At 37.7% G+C, this 20,662-nt stretch overlaps 2 protein-coding genes across 4 annotated transcripts in view; one reads left to right on the plus strand and one right to left on the minus strand.

The window, feature by feature from the left end:
* Positions 1–15,737, plus strand: part of Usp53 (ubiquitin specific peptidase 53) — a 55,123-nt gene extending 39,386 nt beyond the window's left edge. For all 3 annotated transcript variants that reach the window (XM_028760456.1, XM_028760458.1, XM_028760457.1), the window contains exons 14-16: positions 945–1,021; positions 11,085–11,181; positions 12,550–15,737. In XM_028760456.1, coding sequence (XP_028616289.1) covers positions 945–1,021; positions 11,085–11,181; positions 12,550–13,456 — 1,081 coding nt within the window. In that variant the 3' untranslated portion in view covers positions 13,457–15,737. The remainder of the gene's footprint in view (positions 1–944; positions 1,022–11,084; positions 11,182–12,549) is intronic.
* Positions 15,738–17,252: 1,515 nt separating this feature from the next.
* On the minus strand, positions 17,253–19,128 carry CUNH4orf3 (chromosome unknown C4orf3 homolog). The gene is made up of 2 exons (XM_028760489.1): positions 18,847–19,128; positions 17,253–18,034 (listed from the first exon to the last, which is right to left on the minus strand). Coding segments are annotated over exons 1-2 (198 nt in total). The 5' UTR covers positions 19,044–19,128; the 3' UTR covers positions 17,253–18,033.
* Positions 19,129–20,662: the final 1,534 nt, after the last annotated feature.

Below are 20,662 nucleotides of genomic sequence, written 5' to 3' on the forward strand. Positions count from 1 at the left end.
GGTATTTCTTGAATTATAGTAGCACAGATAATAGAAAGAACAGGACTTTGCAAAGACATAAACTTGCATTTTGATTATTGGGCAAACTAATTTGACTTGTTTCCTGTTGTAAGAAGAGTGTAACTACATTCAGGTGTTGTAAGCTAGAAATTAAGTAGTATACATTAAGACATGTCACTAATTGTAGCACTTTGGTGGCACAGGCAGAAAGATTGTGGATTGTAGGTCACCTTGAAGTATAAAACAAAGCAAAGCAACAAGAAGTATATGCTAGATCCTTACAGCAGCATGTAAGAACATTTTTTTTTCTATTGTATTTTTTATTAATTTCTTTTTTTTTTTGAACATGAAATGCTTTTTTATAGCATGTTTTACAAGGGGAGGGGGTAAGAGGGTCCAGGTGGTGGAAAAGTACAAAATCTTCTTGGCCTGTGCCTTGAAACATGTCATGGTCTATATGGTACACTGCCTTGAATTATGATCTACCTGCAGTTCTTCAGAAGATATGGTACACTGCTTGAGTTATGGTCTCCCTGCTATTCTTAAGAAGACATGGTACTCTGCTTTGAGTCTATATGCAGTTGCTAAGCAGGGTCTTGCAGTTGCCAAGCTTCAGAGGACATTGTGCAGGTGGGGAAAGGTAGGGGGTAAGGGTAAGGGCGAGGGTCCTGGCTTCTGGCATCTCCCCCTTCTCTGTTTAGTTAGAGAAGGCGTCTTATGTTCAATCCCAACTATGTGAGTTTTGAATTTGGATGTCTAATTATGGGGGGTCTTAGACAAGTTCACAACCCCAAAACACTGATGTGAGACGAGTCACATCGATGGTCGAAGGCTTTAGGCTGTCGACGAACATTTTTAACAAGTGTATTTCCTTCTCCTTAGAAAAAACTAATAAAATCCACAATAACTGATTGCTTGGTGTGTGTGTGTGTTTTATTTTTCAGTGAACAGATTAAGATGAACAGCCAGAATATGGACAGTATGGAGTGTATATCTCATCAGAGCAAAGACCACCCAGAAGGTAAACATTGCACTTGAATATGCTTTGATGGTTGCTGTAAAGAGTGAATTACAGTCATTTATTGTTTGCTGTTATGATATACCTTCTGTCTAGGTCAGTGTTTCTATTGCTATGATGAAATCCATGGCCAAAGCAACTTGGGGAGAAAAGGATTTATTTGGCTTCACTTCTATATCACTGTTCATCATCAAAAGAAGTCAGGACAGGAACTCAAACATGGCAGGAAGCCGGAGGCCTGAGCTGATGCAGGTCAAGGAGGGGAGCTGCTTGCTCCCTCCCTGTGGCTGCTCAGCCAGCTTTATTACAGAACCCAGGACCACTAGCCTAGGAATGGCACCACCCACAATGTGCTGGGCCCTCCCCCAACAATCACTAATTAAGAAAATACTATACAGGCCTGTCTACAACCTGATTTTATGGAGGTCTCTTCTTAGTTGACGCTCCGTCTTCTCAGGTGACTTTAGCTTCTTCTAAGTTGACATAAGACTATCTAGAACACCTTAAGGAACCCTATATGGCCAAAATAGTTATTTTGACTTGAGTCAGGTGATTGGTGCCTATAATCCCAGCACTGAGGAATTTAAGTAAGACACAAGGATTTTATGTCAGAGGCTATCCAATAGAGTAAGACAAAACAAGTGGGTAAATGTAAATAACATTTTAAATAACTTTATAATATCAACAAATGCATTTTCTTTTTGTATGCATGTATCATAATAACATAGGATAAAGAAATCAAACTTTTATGTATACTGTCTAGTCATGCTGTACTTTTCACATTTGCCTCACAGTATTGATTTTAGTTTATCATTTTGATTAGCTGAATATGCTTTTGAAAGGCTGAATAGCCCTTTAAAATACACTGGTTTTCATCTTTTGACTGTAATGGTGAAAGTCTGAGATAGTGAAGTCATTAACTGGTACTGTGGTAGGCTAAATTTGTGTTTTTATATAAAATAGTATATGCTTTATGAAATTGGGTGAGCCTGTGTTTGTGCATATATTAAAAATTGTAATGTCCTTGTTGGGTTGGTTGTTCCTTTACAGATTTTGAAGTATCTGTCTTTATCTCTTCTGACTAGATTTGATTTTGAAGTCTATTTTTGCAGGTATTAGAATTGGGATGCCTGCTTTTTTTTAGTCCTATTTGTTTGGTTTGATTTGGTTCTCCTCTTGTATAACTATTGTCTTGATGTTTCTTTCTGTAAGATTTTTATCTTTCCTTTCTGTCTGAAAAATTCCTCTATAGGGCTAGTTCATTTGATCATAAATTCCTTTAGCTTGCCTTTGTAATGTTAAACTTTCCTTTCTCCTTCATTTAGGATAGATAGTTTTGTGGGTATATTAAGCTGTGTATATTGGCAGTTATTTTTTAGAATTTGAGTTACATATTTTCCAAGTTCTCGGGCTTCTAAGGTTTCCACTGAGAAGTCAGCAATTATCTTGATGGGCTTGCCTTAATATGTAACTTAAGCCTTATTGCTTGCAGCTTGTGTTGTACGTCCTTTATTCTATAAATTCAGTGTTTTAACCCTGTGACCTGGGTGTTTCTTTTATTGTCTTATCTATATGATGTTCTTATAGGCTATCAGGATAGGCATTTCTTTCCCAAGATTTGAGAAATGATTTCTGTGATTTTTTTATTGAAAACATTTCCTATTCTTCTCCTTCCATTCGTAATTCATTAATTTTTCCTTTCATGGTGTCCCAAAGATTTTACATATGTATATATCTGAGTGATCCTATTCCTCTCCTTTGCCTTCAAGTCCTCCACGTGATCTATTCTATTGGCAGGGCTTTTCACTGAACTTTTATTTGACCCATTGTACTCTTCATTTCTATCATTTCAGTTTGCTTTTTCTTCAATGTTTCTATTTCCTTATTGACTTCTATTTTCATATTCTAAATTGACTTGTTTTATCCAGTTGTTTGTGTTCTTGAATGTATGGTTGTCCTCTTTGTCTTGTTTGAACATATTTTGAATTGGGTGTCAGGAATTTTATCTAGATCATGTCACTGGGTACTGTGGGACTTGAGACAGTTTGAATAAGATATGGAGGGAAGAAAGAAAGGAGAGCCTGAGCAGTGAGGAACCAGAGTGCTCTGCCACAGTTACTATGTAGTCATAGATAAGGAAGAGCTGGAGAGGGAATACATGCTAGATTCTCTGCTGATTCCCTGACCTTGTCAGATCACCTAGGGTGGAGACTGAAGTCTCTGTACTCCTAACCTCAGATGGCCAACCAGAACTGAGGCCAGAGTATAGCTAGGCTCCCTACTTTAAATGTGGACCAAAAGGGAGACTAAGGTACCAGAGCATTCCCTTATCCCAAATGGAAAACCAGAGCTAGGCTCCTCGCCATAAGGGAAGTTCATGCTTAGAGGCTTTTAAAGGATGGGATTAGCTAATCAGGCAGTGAGAAAAGGAAACATCAATCAGGATATATAGGTTCTAGGTTACAGTATTAGTTAATTTTAATGTTGCTGTGATATACCTGATAAGGCAACTTGAGTTACCGTGGCTTATAGTTTGAGAGTACTAAATACCTTGTTACACTGTATCCACTGTACACCATGAGGATGAAGAGAGAATGTACTATGAGACAGCAAAATCTTCTATTATTCTCACCACATAAGCAGTTGCTGATCAATCAGGACATCAAGCAAAGGGCTCCGGAAGCTTTTTTCTTCTGACAGCCCTTACTAGGGGCTGAAGCAAGGTGTATATGCATAAAATCCACAGGCATCTGGGTCTAGTTACAATTTTCGGTAGTCTCCCCCCGCCCCCCAAGATAGGGTTTCTCTGTGTAGCCCTGGCTGTCCTGGAACTCACTCTGTAGACCAGGCTGTCCTCAACCCGCCTGCCTCTGCCTCCCAAGTGCTGGGATTAAAGGTGTGGGCCACTATTGCCCGGCCCAGTGGATTAGGGACTTTCCCAAGTGTTCATCATTGTCAAGTGACTGAATATAAATGATTTTTCCCAACCAATCAAATCTATTGGTACTTTCTGTTGTTATGTTTTGGGGAGAGGAAGTTGTGTCAGCTTAGGTAAAATGGAGTCTGAAGTCAAAATGTCAGTACTTAAGTCACATTCCTTTGTCTGTTCCCAACAAGCTCAGCATGGCAAGGATGGCATGACCACTAGAACTTGAGGTAGCTGAGTTACACTGCATCTGAGTTCAGAAACAGGGAACGATGAATGCTCATACTGCGTCCAGGGCTGCAGTCCATGGAATGTTGCTGCTACATTTAGCATGTGTCTTCCCACGGCAGTTCAACAATCTTCACGTTCATGTCTAGAGATGTATTTCCTAAGGGACTTGGACTTTGTCTGTTTGACTATATTAACTGTCACACTTACAAGTGGTAATATCTTCAAGATTTCAGTGTCTTGTCACAGTTTCTCTACGTCATTCATACATGTGTACCAAGGGTCAGCATGGGGTGTTTCCTAGGTGCCAGTCAGTGTCTCACAGAAGTGGTGTAGTTGTAGGAATGGAAAGAGCATACAACACAGAATCATCTCTGGGCTCTTCAAATGTTACACTAGAGATGATAGCACTTGGGCTTTTCACACCCATTGTCCATGGCAACATTTACAAGCAGTCCTAATTTTTTTAAGAATGGGAACATAACTTTTATAAGTGCTGGAACTGAATCAAGTATGTTTAATAACTGCAACGATACTAGGGACAAGGGAGAGTATCATTTTTCAGATGCTTGTGTAATAGGTATACTGATACCAGGTGTTACGAAAGATAAACAAGTGGTCATTAGAAAAGCTTCAGTTTGGAAATAACATGCAGTGGTGTGTCATTATTACAGCTGATGTGCTAAAAATATACAGTAGCTTATAAACCGAGCAAACATAGCCTTTGTTGTAGGAGAAAAGTGGTTGTGCTGTTGAAATAAAGGAAAGTTTTAGAACTCAGAGAAGGAGGGTGTAACTTTTCACGGTGAGCAACCATAAACAACCAGTTATAAAACATTTTAGTCCTTGTTTGTGTTTGTAGAGATTGTTTTAAATTACAAGCCTTAAATACGATTATTTGTTAATTTATTTTGTTTTCATCAAATGTATGCTATCGGGAGGAAACACTTTATATTAAGGAAATAACTTTCCATTCCCATATCAAAATGCCTGGCTTGTTTTAAAAATCCGATAAAAGTCTAAGTAACCAAATATTACAGGAAACAGTAAGAGGTTGGCCAGAAATCGCAGCAGGACTCAGTGAAGTGAACAATAACTGCAAGGTCAGTAAATGTTCCTTGCTTCCTGATGGCTACAGAACACAAGGCCATAGAGATTTTAATGATGAAAACTTCATTGTTTTGCAATGAGTTTACACATTTAATATGTGTGAGGGTGTTACACTACAGCTTCACTTTTATTTCAGGAAAGAATGCTTTACAAAGCTCACCATTGTAATCATTTTTATGTCGTTAAGTACTTCTACAATGTAGAACTGTCACCACCATCCATCTCCTAAATAACTTCATCGAAACCCCAGCTCTTCTCGTCTCCCCTCAAGAAACTGGCAGCCATCATTCTGGTTTGGTTGGTTTGTTTTGTTACCAGTTGGCTGTTTTTGGTGCCTCGTATAGGTAGACTTGTATTTATCCTTTTGTATTTGGGTTATTTATTCATAATGACCACAAGGGTTAACCATGTTGTAATACATATAAATACATTATTTTCTTTCTTTTATTTTTGAGAATAATATAGTTACATCATTTCCCATTTCCCTTCCCTCCCTCCAAGCCCTCACATGTGTCCTCGCTTGTTCTCTTTCAAATATGTGGATCCTTTTTTTCATTAATTGTTGTTACAAACATATATGTATGTGCATATGTGTGTGTTTGTATGTGTATGTACATATATATATTCTTAAATACTTAAATATAATTTGTTGAGTCTAGAATGTTATTTGTACATTTTCAGATAACATTTGATATTGTGTACCAGCTGGTATGTTCTTCTCTGGGGAAGACTATTTCTCCTGCTCTCAATATTCCATAGTTACCTGCAGTTCTTTCTGTAGAGTTGAGTCTTCCCAGACTTTTCACTATCCATAATAGCATTCCATTGCTGCTTTGTAAGGATTTCATTTTCTTAGAGCTAATCCATTTGAGTTGTTGCTACACTTTAGCTATTGTGAACACTGTTACCTTGAACATTGGTTTGCAAGTGTATGTTCATGTCTTCCCGATCATTTTTTTTTTTAGTACATATCTAAAGGGCAGTTGCCAAAACCTGTGGTAGTTCACTTTCTGTCTTTTTTTTCTTTCTCTCTTTCTTCCTCCTCCTTCCTTCCTTCCTTCCTTCTTCTCCTCTTCCTCCTCTTCTTCCTCCTCCTCCTCCTCTTCTTCTTCTTCTTTAGTTTATTTTTATGGATGCCTGTGTGTTTCTGTGAAGGTCTGCCACATGCCTGGGTGCCCACCAAGACTAGTAGAGGACCTTAACTTTGTATACTAGAGATACTATGTAGCCTTAACTCCATATGGTGAGTTCTGCAAATGCAAAGGTATTCTTGAAGTTACCATAGTGGTATTTGAAATTCTTAGCTTCTCTTTTAAAATAAATTCCTAGTGGGATTTTAAATTCTTTCAAATACAATCAAAGAAATACATTAAAATCATGCTGTCAAAAAGAAATAATCATACATGAAGAACACATTTGGTATATGTAAAGCTGGAATGGTACAGATGTGGCAGTCATGAGATACTGCAAGAAGAATGAATAGAACATAAATCATGATGCAGCTGTGCTTTCTTTGGTAGCTGGGTAGAGGGTGAATTTTGAGCACTGAGAAAATTATTTCACTTTTACCTTAACCTAAAAGACAAATACATGGTCATAAACAAGGTAGTACCAGTATCCAGAAAGATGCCTTACGTGAGTAGGCATACATACTAGAGAAAAGGAAGGAAGCCACGTTTAGGCATAACTAGATGCACCACTTACCAAGATGGGAAAATAAAAGGTGACTGGAAGAAGGGATACCATGTTAATTTTTAATTTATTGAACTCATCACCTTGATAAATGGGCTTTATTATTCAGTAAAGAATGAAGTTTAGAAATAAGGAAAAATTTGTGTTTTGTAACCATCAAATATAGGATTGACTACCTTATGTTTGGACAAATTATTCAGTTAAATTGTAAGTGGCTCAACAAGAATAGACAGAAGCAAAAAAGTTGGGTGAGAGTAAGAGTGGGAGTCACAGGCAGACGGAAGAGCAGCTGCTGAAAGGTCTGGACTCTCAGGACCTGAGGAGGCAGAGAAAAAACCAGAGAGAGGCCACAGACCAAACAAAACTTAAAAGTACCAGCATGGGTTTGCAACAAGTCATTAGTTAAATGAAAAAGTAGTGTTGGAAATAGTGGTACCATGGGGGCAGCACTCAGTTATGTAGAAGTAAAACAACCATAATGTATATAACTTATTTTCAGATGTCTAAAGCAGGGGGGATTAATGTTCGATTATTTGGGGGATGTTTGGATAATCTTTGTATCACCTTTAGTTTTTAATTTTTTTTTTCTGGGAGCTGAACTGATGGCTCAACAGTTAAGAGCACTGACTGCTCTTCCAGAGGTCCTGAGTTCAATTCCCAGCAACTACATGGTGGCTCACAACCATCTGTAATGGGATCTAATACCCTCTTCTGTTGTGTCTGAAAACAGTGACAGTGTTCTCATATACATTAAATAAATAAATAATTCTTAAAAAGAAAGTTCTGAACTTTTTGAAATATAATTTGTGCATTTTTAAAAACTAAACTTGTACTATTGGAATTGATTTGTAACAAATATGTTTTTTTCTTTAAAATGTAATCCCAGTGAAAAAAGGAAGTTACTGGCTCCTGTCACTGTAGTTTATAACATCACAAAATATAGGTCTCATATAGCACAGATTACTATATACTGTTATCTCTGTATCTTTATATATGTATTGTTTTATAATATTCCTGAAATAATTTAATTGCTTTATTTGTAAATTAAGTCAGTGATTAGATTCCTGTTCTTGAATTTTAGCATTTGTAATTATAAGTTGAAATAATTCTGTAAGTTGAAAGCTATAATTACCATTATATATTTAAATCTCAGTACGATAATGAGTGAAGATTGCACTGTCTAGGCTGATTTGAGTTGTATTTCTCCATGAACCTGTTCTGAACATGAATCATGTTTTCAGATAAGGCATATATTTCAACTTCTTGAATATTGTGTTACGGAGTTTTTACAGAATCAAAATTAACCTTAGTTAAAGCTGTTTGCCTTAGTATTGAGGTTTCTACTGTGCCAGGTGTTAAAATTGGACTATCAGATTTACAAAGAACACGGAGCCAAAAGTCCCTGAAAGACATGTGGATGTCTATGTCAGCAGCAGAGAAAAATATCACATCTATTTTTAAGTTAGTTGGAATTCTGAAGTCAAACCAGTGGGTTGAATGCCTGCCACAGTGATATTAAATTCTCACACATGTTTATAAGCCCTCTGCTGCCTCCTGCTGTGTGTGTGTGAGTAATCAGTACAAGGAAAGAATGGGCTTTAAAGTAATTTTTGTCTTTAAAAATGTTTATTATATATTTACAAATTATATTTGTATTTATCGGGCATGTAGTGAAATGAATTTTTAATCAATGTGAAATGATTAAATCATGCTAATCTATAGATTTAAGTCATTTCTAAAATTTAACTTGCTGATCATACTGATTTTTTTCTTTAGAGTAACAGTTATTTTAATCAACTGTAGTTTTCAGTTGAATTTTGAAAGATAAGGTTTGTTTGTTTTTAATCTACCAAAATGATCTATTTAGGGATTAAAAAGGCACCTAAGTTCAAGTACTTCAATTTATAAACATCATTTTTCTGTTTTCTTTTGTTTTTGTAGGCTTCAATTCATAGAAATGATGTTCAGATAAATTAGAACCAGGGGAATAAAGGGAAACATAAAATGGGTGATGAAAATGTCAACTAAAGTACAAAAGGAAACAAAAATTCTGAATTGTACAGTGAATTGGTAACTAAGTATCTAGGTATTTTTCTTTGGCATTAACTTGTTAAAGAATATTGTTATGTGGTATGCACTGGTGGGCTATGTTGAGGCAGGAGCAGGAAGATCATGAATTCTAGGCCTACCTGAACCCGACCGCGCGCGCGCACGCGTGAGGGAGGGAGAGAGAGAGAGAGAGAGAGAGACAGAGAGAGAGAGAGACAGAGAGAGAGAATGATCAATCATTTCATCTGCTATTTAAACATGGCTTTGTTTCATCCGCATGACAGGTGCTTGTATATTATGTGCAAATGCAAGCTGAGAGTTGGCTTTCAGCTAACCCTAGATAAGCTAGCATTGATTAAGTTTCCTAATGTCCCACAACCTGCTTCTTAAGTTTGAAAGGGGAATTCGTTTTGCAGAATACTTAAGGCTGTCATTTAAAAAAGAAGGAGGAGAAGAAGAACACCACCACCACCACCACTATTGGCAGTTAACTGGAGTTGGCAGTCAACATTTCAAAGGAAATGTGGGAAATGTTTTATTTTGGAATATCTTTATACCCTTAGAAAAGGATTGATCTGCAACGGGATTTTGTTTCTGAAGATTGTATCAGCATTTCCTATGCTGGTGGTAGAGAAAGAAATTTTTAAAATATTTTTTCACTTAGAGAAAAATCTAGTACATGCTGACATAAACAAGACTTTCTTGGGGCAGAAAAGCAAGCTCTAGAAAGAGGAATAAAGGCAAACCTAGACAATGGGGTGGGAGAACGTTTGCTTTTAACATTGCTTCAAGTACAAATAGTGAAAGGAGTGAGGGGTTGAAGTGCCTAGTTTCACTCCTAGTGGTTTGTGTTCAGACTGTCGTGTTAATGGTCTTTTCATATATAAAGAAAATCTTGTTTCACACAGATAGCAGCTGGAAAATGTCAAAATTTGTTTGTTCTAAAAATAACCAGCACTTCTTTGACCCTACACACATATGTGACAGTTTCTCCAAATATAATTGCAATATAAAATTCAATGTAGGCATAATTTTTTTGCAACCTACTTTTAGTAAGGGTTCAACCTCTCCTCTAACCCACCACCCAGTAGAGGTAGTGGAAGAGAAAAGTCAGGATGTGGGGGAAGTGGACATGTTCAACCATAGTTCTTTGACGGCAAGCTGGATCTTCTTTGGCAGCTGCTACCTTTTATTTGGTACAATATTGGCTTCTAGGTACTAAATATTTTTTAAAAAGGAAAAATGTGATTTGGAATTTTAAATTTACAATGTTACTTAGGAATAACAAGTTGGATTGTAAAGTTATTTTTCATAAGCCTTTAACATTCAAAAAACCTTGTATCTATCATTGTTAGAATTGAGAGTAAGTTAATACACACAGGACACAGTATGAATCATGGTGAAGGTGGGCATGACATGGACCTGGGACAGTGGTAGAGTACTTACCTGTTGTGTAGAAGGCCCTCACCTCTATCCCCAGCACTGGAGAGGAAAAGCACAGGCTTCAATTATACAGATCTGTTTTCGAATTTGCTATCTAATTAATCTGACAAGTCATGTAGCCTTGCCAAGTCTGTTTCTAAACAAAGATAATAATTTCATAATAAGATTGATGCACATGCCTTGATAAATAGAAGTTGTCTTCTGTGCTATTATAATAGTCCTATTATTTAACTCAATTGATATCACTTAACAGTCCTGTGAGGTAGGTGAAATGGATTCTTACCTCATCTCATAAGGGAGTCAGGTATAAATGTTAAGAGGCCTGCTTAAAGTTACCAGGTCTTCAGATGGAAGATTTTTCCATTGTAACATTTTCTCAGTAGTGATCATGCCATGGGGAGGTGCACATGACCCAGAACAACAAAATTGTTCTGTGATTGATGACACCCTCAGAAGAAATAGTCTTGCATAAAAGGATTCATTAAACAAATGAAAAAAATTGTTTTTTACTTGCAAAAGAATTATGTTTGTAGATAGCATACATAGATGTAAACATGAGTGGAACAGGGTGTATCCGATCATGTAAATAATTTCGTTTTCCTTCTCTGCTTCCTCCAGGCTTTAGAAAAGAACTCCAGGACTTGGAAGCAGATGATAAATCTCATGAGCTCCACCCAGAATCGCATGTGCAAATAAAAAGCCATTTGATAAAAAGGTAATCATAGATATTTAGAAATAGGAAAATTTCAGTTCCTAAATTCATATATAATGGGAGCTCTAGCAGAAGGGAATAGATGTGAATTTTCAATCTAAAGCATTACAATGTTTATTTTATTGGGATGATTTCATAGCATGTAGACCTAAGGGCAGAATGCCTACAAAGTGTTTGGTACAGTACTTGATTATTTTATTATACTCTCATACGTAGCAAGCATACAGAAGTGCTGATATCCTTAGCTTTTCCTTATGCTTACCTACAAATGCCTAATGGCTTTGCAGTTTGAGGTGTAAACAAAACCAGTACGACTTTAATTTTTCTTCTTCATGGTCTCGAGTTCTTTTCTCTGCAATTTCCCTAAGTCTAGAACTTAAGGAAACTTTTTAAAGCACTTCCTGTCTGGTCTGCCAGAGTTGACATTGTCAGTCACTGTGGACTAGGACACAACAGCAGCCCACGTAATAGCCTGTAGGTGAGCCGGCAGGACTCAGCCATCCTAAAGGGAATGCTACTCAGGTCCGTGCAGTTGACAACTGAACTGATGATTGCAGGACGTTCTCACTTAGTGATTCCCACTGCAGTTGACATTGGGTAAATAAAACCCTTAATAGAGAGTCTAGTGTATTTAAACAATTTTCAGTTTCCATAGTGACATGAGAAGCAGTGGAAATGGGATTTCATCATAGTTGTATCTGTTGAGCCATGCCATGCTGCTGTTTCAATTCCAAATAACTCAGGAAAAGTCACTTTACTATAGAGAAAAATAATTTCATTATTTCTCTTTAAAATTACTTACTACCTCAAGACAATCTTGATTAAGATTACTACACTGTCTTACATTATACATTATAATTTAAGTATCTCTGCTGCCTATAACCATTGTAATCTTAGTAGGAAATGTTGTAAGTTATTGAATTATTTGCTTGTAACACTTCCCTTAAATTATATATTTTATCATAAATAAATGTGATTTCAGCATTTTTAATTTGAAATGGGTTTTTAAGATCACATTTCTAATTATTACGAATGTGATTTAGGGACTGGATATATAGTGACATGGTTGAGCATGTGATTAGCATGCACAGGCCCTGGGTTCAGTCTCTTGCCGCTACCCCTGCCCATCTCATACAAAGAAGATGCTGATTCTTAAAGTGATGGATGCTTCTGGCAGGCATACATGTGCTATTCTGGCATATAGATTCAGGATCACAGAGAACTGAAAATGTTAACAGCTACAAAGTAGTCCCCATGTCTACTGCTGTACTGTAAAAATATAAACCATAAGTTGGGAAAGTCAAACTACAAGACAAATACTTAGTTTCCCTCTTTAGTTATTTGACATTGTTTTTTATTTTTAAATTTCAGGTTACAGATTGGTGAAACCAATGACAGGTTGTTTCCTTCAGCCAGCCCACAAACACTTGCAAGAGAGCATGTCTACCAGACAAATGAACAGAAAGTAGAAAAACCAGAAAGGAACAAGTGTTCTGAGTGGCATAATACAGAAAATTCTGAGGGAACAGGTTTGCCATTTCACCTTGACGAGAGTTTTTTGGCTGGGAAGAGAGTTGACAGTAAGGAAACAGCCTCACCGTCTTCATTGTCTTCATCTGTGAAGACTGCTGGACTAAAGCCCGAAACTGGACCCCTCATGTTTTGGCCACAGCAAAACATCCCAGAGCAGGGTTACTCTGAGAACTCTCTCTCCAGAGAACTTACACTTCTGTCTGCCTGCAATGCTGACAGTTGTCAGGTGCCAAAACTCCACTGCCTCCGTTCACCACCCCCTCTGCCACCAAAGAAATACTCGATGACCAGTGTGCCAAGGTTAGAGAGAGCTGGATTTAACCCTGATGTCAGGGTTTCCGAGGCATTTAACACTAATTCCTCCAGTCTTCCAAAACACAGCTTGAGTACAGCCTCAGGATCAAGTTTAGAAGGAAGTTCGTACATGACCCAGGAAAGAGATAAAGAAACAATTCAAGTGAAGCAACATGCTGCCAACAGCTACCCATCCAGTTTAACTAATGATTTTCAGGCAAACTCAAAAGCACTAGTTGATATGTTTTGCCAGCAAGATCAAGACTCCAGTTCTGTGGGTCCAAATGAGACAATTTCATTAACTACCTATTTCTCAGTTGATAGTTGCATGACTGATACATACAGATTGAAATACCATCAAAGACCTAAGCTCTGTTTTCCAGAGAACAGTGGCCATTGTAGTGATAATTCACTATCTCAGACTGAGCAAGTAGAGGGATCCATTACTTAATGGCCATCTTTCTTCAACTATCCTTCTGAACAAAGATGAAAAACCCTGGCATGGATTGTAAGATAAATGAACTAGCCATTAAAAATACCAACTGATACAATCTAATGATATATAAAATAAAAGCTGGTATTTTGAAAATTACTAATCATGTTAACATATATTTTATTATCAACTTACTAAATATTTTAGAAATTTCCTTTGAGTGGTCTTGGTGTGCCTTGAAAAATAAGGAAGTATATAATGAATTTGCTGTATGTAACAGTTAAGTAAGCACTGTGTCTTCTACTATTTGGTTAGTAGATGTGTAACTATGAAAGTACCAGTGTTCATATGTAGACTGGTGTATTTTGCTAATTAAGAAATACAACGTGTCTAGGAAAGCAGTGTTTGCTTTTGCAGAGCACTTTCTAGTGGGTAACCAAGAGATGGCTATATCCACATGCTTTTGACTTCTGTGATAGTCTAGTACATGTGATCCTTCAAATGTCTTAAAAATACCCATGGATTTGTTATGTTATCATCTGGAAAGCATTTGCCTTAATAATGAAAACATTTTAATAATCTCAAGGTCATATGAAATTTACTTTGTTCCTAGAACTTTTCAGAATATCTATTTAACATAGTTAGCCTTTAAAACTTGTAGCCAAAAATATTTCAGTCATGTAAGTTAAAAATATGGTAGTATTTATCTTATTAAGTTGTTTTCTAGATTTATATGAAATGTGAAAGGTCTTCCCTTTGGTTTGATTTACTTTAGGCTGCTAATAACCCATGTTACAAGTTAACATTGGGCCTCTTACTGGGATGGTCACTGCTGCTTTGATCACTTCAAGATTGTTAGATTGTCAGTGCTTTTACTATTGAAGCTTCCAGGTTAAATTTCTGCCTTTATGTAAAGGTTTAATCTTAATGAAATGTTCTTTTTTTTTTTCCCACTTAGTGATTTTATCTCTACTACCATCATGGCGTGGAGCTTATTTAATGACTTTTTTTCATTATTTTGTGAAAGTAAGCTGAATTGCCTTATTTTTATTTTATTTTGTAACAGGCTGAAAAACTAACTAGTTTTATAATAGTTTCATAATGACTACTCCAGAGTGAGAACTACAAAATTAGTTCTTTATTATCTCTCTGAATGGGTAAGGCTCATAATCATTACTTTAAAACTTATAGCTTGGCGAGTCCCACAAATTGTTAAAACCAAAACCCAACATTTGTTTAAGAAAAAGTACTTTTAGCTAAACTGTACATTGCTTATAAAAGTGTTGTCAGTTCTTAGCCAAACCCTGTTTTTGTTCTTTTCCAGCATAATTGGTGATCGTTACTTTGTATTCTCTTAAGGAACACTTGAATATAAAGTTAAAATTTATCCTTAAAGATTATTTTTAACAGCTCTTAGTATGGAGAGTTTGTAAATAATGTAAACTTTGTAAAATTGTATTTGAAATGTCAGTGTTTATAATTCTTGCTTTTTTAACATTGTAAAATACTAGAAAAGATCTTGTTATTTTTAATAGTTTTTAAAAGATTTTTAAGTTTAAAAAAATCCTATTTGGTCTATATTCCCTGTTGGGAATGTATTATTGAAACAGAAACCTAATCTCTGTATTTTACAGCAGTTTCATAGATGTACCTTTTCAACTCAGTTGAGTTTGCAAACAGAAATGTCATTTCTCCTTTTAATTGGTACACTACTCAGTTAAAACCCTCTGCATTATGTAAGAATGACTGAAATAGAAACTGATCATTGTTGATTCAACACAGAATAGATTCAGTACATATTGGCTAATTAATTGTATGTATTTCTTTTCTGGTGCCTATTTTTAACCAATGTTTCTGTGTTAATAACCTTGTAACTTCTTAAATAATGTAATCATGTTTCAAATAGTTATCTTCAGAATATTATATTTTCATGTGAAATCAATTTCTTTTGGCTCAAAAAAAAAGAGAGAGAAACTCCATTTTAAGCAGTATAGCTGGTCGTCTTTTCTTTGCATTTATGAAGTGTGGTCCCCTTCCTCACATTATTCAATCTATGGGAAACATTAAAAAACAAAAAAAAATTAAAATTCACAAATGTTAGCCTAGGATGTTCCTAAGATTTGCAACCCATCAAAACCACAGCTCCTGGCAGCTGTTCTATAGAGGGCAAGATGTCAATGATTTAGACTGTGGACAGTAAATCTCTGGAACACAGCATTTGGGTTGAAAACAACCATGAACAAGTTGTAATGGATGTGTAGGGCTGTTTTTCAATAAAAGTTTACCAACATCAAATCTAGATTATATGTGATTTTCATGTAATATGAAATTATTGTTTTCTAATCACTTCAAATTATTAAGAAAAAGAAAACCAGCTAGGCACCTTTACTCCTAGCACTTAGGAGGCAAAGGCAAGTGGATCGGTCTGAGTTCAAGGCAAACCTGGTCTGCACAGCTGTGTACAGGGCCACACAGTAAGACCCTGTCTCAGAAAGCAAAATAAAATGTAAAAGCAAAAGCAAATCCATTCTTGACTAAGAAGCCTTATAGAAAATATTTGGCCGAATGTCCAGGCTTTATATGGTCACTGACTTCCAAACATATCTTGTTTAGTGCCCAGTGTCTGGAGCTCTTTACATCCTGTAACTCGAGATTAATGCCTCCCTAAAAAGTTCTTTCAAATCCTAAACCAATTCAAATGCAACTATCAGGAGCTACTTCATGTTTAGAAACCAAGTGTGAATTTACAAAGGAACTTACCAGATTACTTCTTGCTGTCTTTGATGGGAACAAATTTGCAGCTTGCCTCAAAGTGCCATTTATATATTTCTAGTAATGTCTAAAGTGTGAGCATCATAGTTTACTAAAAAAACAAAAAAAAATTCTCAATTATCTATAGGAGTTGGAGCCTTCATGCTGTTCCTATGTGGCAATTACAGCTATGTATTAAGTATACTTGAGTTCTTTGGAAAGAGCACTATATAGAGAGGATTATTGCAAGAAATTGTCTTATGTGAGCCTCAGAAATCTCATCTCTCTAGGTTTGAAGCCTAGGGAAGCTTGAGTTCTAGTCCAAACCTTAGGACTGGCCAGAGATGAGAACTCAGATCTCTAAGTACTGAAGTCCACGCAGATGCCATGCCTGGAAACAACTGAGAGACTGGTAACCTGAGCAATGGGGACAGTAATGAAAAGGGCTGGAGCAGAGTTTATTAAATACATCTGTACAGCTACAGTGGGCATGACAGTAAAGAAAAACACTAGTACACTACAGGGGCATTAAGGCAGTGGGTCAATGTCAAGGGACTCAGAACAGTCCCAACTGGGGCCCATTTTGGTTAACTTTAAGTTCAGAACAAGCCTGCTTATAGATAACAGCTGTGCTCTGAACCCAACTTGTCCTGAAGATTCTATGCTACTGTCTTGTTCTGAGGCACAGCCTTCAGTCATCTCAGGATGGTACCCACACAAATAGATGTTCCAGCAGAGATCTGCCTTCTCTTTTCATCCAGGTTCTAAAAGGGGGGAATGACTGGTCTCACATCAGGGAGGGTTCCTTTACTATTTTTCCAGCATATTAGCTTCTCTTCCTGAAGCTCAAAGACAGACCCAGGATCTGTTTTACGATCTATCATGGATCCCTTAGCTCAAAGTGACACCAAAACTCACCATCATACTAAGGTCTCCATCCTAGAAATGTCCAGAGTAGCTGGCAGCTGTGGTATTCTCTTGGAGCTCAAGAGCATAAAGTACATGTGTGACCTAATAGAAAGCTATTAACCTCCCCACTACCACTAGAGACTCTGACACTAAATTCAGTGATTAAACATTTATTAGAGAAAATAGTAAGCAGTACAAATCAGGTCCCAGAGTGTGGCAAACTCAGTGCCCTGTGTTTAATCCACATACCTCAGTTACATTTTGCACAAAATGATCCAAGCAAATGCAGCAGTATCTTAAGACAATGGTTAACCATTAACCAAATATTGTGAATTCTAAGAGAGAACACCCCCTCTGCATATTTTAGGCAGTTCTCATATACTGAACTGCACTAAAACCAATAGTAAAAAAGTTCTTCTAATTACCCAGGTCTTAAGATGAAAAAGAACAGCTTCCAAAATATTTCTAGTAGCTGCTTTGGGACTATGATCTTTCTGAGTAAATGCTACCTATTCAATCCTGGGTAACTATTTTATAATAGCATAGCTTTAAAACAACAATATTTGAGAAAGTAAGCTTCACAAAGATAACATTTTTTTGCTGATGTTCACTGCTGTGTCCAAACCAATGCCTGGGTAATAATGAGGGGCCCCAATACCTGTTGGATGAGTAAATATCACAGAAATTTCCCTTAAGTACTTAAGTTACAGGCATTATTAAAAATATATATTATATATCATTTAGTTACAATCATATTAATTCAACCATTAAAAAAACAGGTTTTAAACGTATGGTACTACTTTAGGAAGCTCAAGGGCTGAAGGAAAGGTTAGAAGTGTGGAATTCAGCTGCTGGAAGTCCTCTTCAGTCAAGAAGTCTATAGTAGTTTTCAGGCTTCACTCCAGAAATCCCGTTGTTGACTCTCAGCAAACCAGTCTGTAAAAACCAAACACATGTTTCCTTCATCTGCTTATTTTGACATTTAATAAGAAACTGAACATCGATCTTGCCAGACTGCCTATCCCTACATACTTTACACTACTGATAAGGAAAAGCAAAAGGCCTACATTGTTAAGTTGTAGATTTTCTACCCAGAGGGGAAAACGAGAACATTAAAAGTAACTAATTAATCACCGTTCTTGAAATATCTATCTCTACCAAAATGGCTTAACAAGTTTTTAATCAAAACATTCTTATCTTTTCACCATCATCTTATCCCTCTCATTCTCTGCCTTCTAATTTGCCACAAAACCGAAAAAAAAGAAAAAGAAACCAAAAGTACTCCATTCTTTGACATATGTATGAATGGGGGATACGTTGGAAGATAATAAGTGTATTTGCATAAGTTTTGGACAAGTTTTACAGGGCTTGCTTTGGGCTAAACATTTTAAGCACGCTCAAATCACTTTAGATATAATCACATTTAACCTGTCCCGCTCCAATTTTTTTTTATTTACGATACTTAACTTTTTATTGGTCTTTAGTAAGTTTTATTATTTTTATTATTTACGATAGATCTAATTATGGGGATAGGTTTCTAAAACTTAAGCAGCTCCTTTGTGGTGGTGAAACTCAAGACATAGCAAAAGTGGAAAGCCAAGTTTCCTCCACACCCCTCTTGCCACAGGGGTGCCAGGGAAATCCACTCCCAACTCCGCCATCTCCTAGCTGCCGCCCCTCCCTCCCGGAGAAGACTGAAGCAGCCGCCAGGCTCCTGAGCGCTTCAACTCTGCGCTCAAGATACGCACCAGGGCAAGAGGTACACGAAGACGAACAACACTAGGTCAAAAAGGATGAAGAGCCAGACATCCAGCCAGTAGGAGTGTTTCGGAAGTCCGTTCATCCCGGACTGAGGTGGCTCATCTTGGCTCCTCCTTTCAGCTTCGGACGAGCCTCTCCGTTCCCGAACACAGTCGGTACCACGCGCCGCCGGGCTCACCTCCATCTCTACGTCGCTCCACTTGTGCACACCTGAGTCCAAATCTGAAGGCCGCTACGCGCCCCAGTCTAGTCACTAATTCCCGGCGCCCCGCCCCGCGCCGCCCCGTCCCGCCTCCAAGGCTGCGCGCATGCTTACTCCCTTTCTAGGAACTACCGCGCGCCCTGTTCCGCATCCCCGGGAACGCGCAGACTCAGTTGATCCGGCTGCTGACCTTGGCGCAGGCGCTCTGTTCCACCTCCGGAACAGCGCAGGCGCCCACCCCGCTTTTCAGATTGCGCGCTTGCGGTCTGTATTCCGCCTCGTGTTTCCTGTATTCAGCGGTGGCTTTAAGGTGCAGGTGCGCTGTCGCACGTACCTCACTCTGCCATGCATGACACATAACTGGTTCTCCCGGCTTCTGGAACGAAAATTCTCAACACCTTTTCTCTGAGATGATGCCAGAATTTCAGGAGCCGCCTCAAAGGATTCCAGCCTTGCCCACCCACAAAAGTAGTCTTTTGTAAACAGCATGTGTGGGGGTTTAAAAAACAAACTGAGATTCTCCGATATTGACTTTGGAGATGACAACATTGTGTGGCAATGTAAAAAGGTTGCCAGTCCCCGTAGGATCAAGTTTGTACAGTTTGGGAAGTTTGGATGATTTCTGTACAGACTTGGTCGGGTTGCTCTTAATTTTTGAAACAGTTTTGATGAGTTGGACGTTGTAAGAGTCCATGATTTACCAAAGAATGATACCCCAGACTCAAATGTATGTAAACAAAGTGTTTTATTCTGCAGAAGTCCAGCATGCAGGGATCTCCCATTACCAAGATAGACAATCACGTATGCTCGCAGGCCTAATTTAAAGCACATTAGGGAAATTCTAGGGTAGATGGGCATCTAGCTCTAAGCATTCCAGAAGCGTTATCTTAGTGTGGTGGCTGGAAACTATTGCTGAGGAATCCTGGGGTAGGTGGCCTTATCTTGCTCTATCTTTTAAGGACATTCTGAAACTGTTTACCAGGTTGTGAGGGCTGGGAACTGCAATTGACTCTTTGTCCTTGCTTCAGGCCAGGTTGGGGCAGGAAGACATTTCTGAGGGCACAGCACTTTCTGACTAGCTACCTGAAGCCTGGGTTTTTAGGCCTAGTCCCCTGAACTGCCAATCTGCAGCCTTTCATGGAATTAGCCTGACTTATCCATGTCCCAACTGCAATAATGAATTTTCAGAAGGATCAGTGAGATTTACATGTGGGAGTATTTTTAATAAGCCACTCAACTCTATGTCAAAACATCTTGTAAATAATAGATAAAAACTTGTTGGAGTCTTATTAGCAGCCCACTAACTTCTACCAACCAGATAACCCAGATAGCATCTTGGGCCTATAGCAAAACTTCTTTCTCCCTTCCTGAATCTTCCTCTCTAATGCACCCACCAATGAAAGCATTTTGGACATGCCTTGATTTATGCCTTTCTTTCTTCTGTAAAACGATTTTGAAAACTTGATGAAACTGTTTCTACCTGGGAACATGTAACTGAGGGTAACCTATAACTATGTTCACATGGTCATTCAGGGTGGCTCCAGAGCTCTTTTCTTTCTTTCTTTCTTTCTTTCTTTCTTTCTTTCTTTCTTTCTTTCTTT

The sequence above is a fragment of the Grammomys surdaster genome, unplaced genomic scaffold, assembly GCF_004785775.1.
Source record: "Grammomys surdaster isolate TR1022 unplaced genomic scaffold, NIH_TR_1.0 126531, whole genome shotgun sequence".
NCBI lineage: Eukaryota > Metazoa > Chordata > Mammalia > Rodentia > Muridae > Grammomys > Grammomys surdaster.

Excerpts from the sequence above, each read along its gene's own strand:
- CUNH4orf3 (XM_028760489.1), bottom strand. The coding sequence starts at position 19,043 with ATGGAGGTGAGCCCGGCGGCGCGTGGTACCGACTGTGTTCGGGAACGG.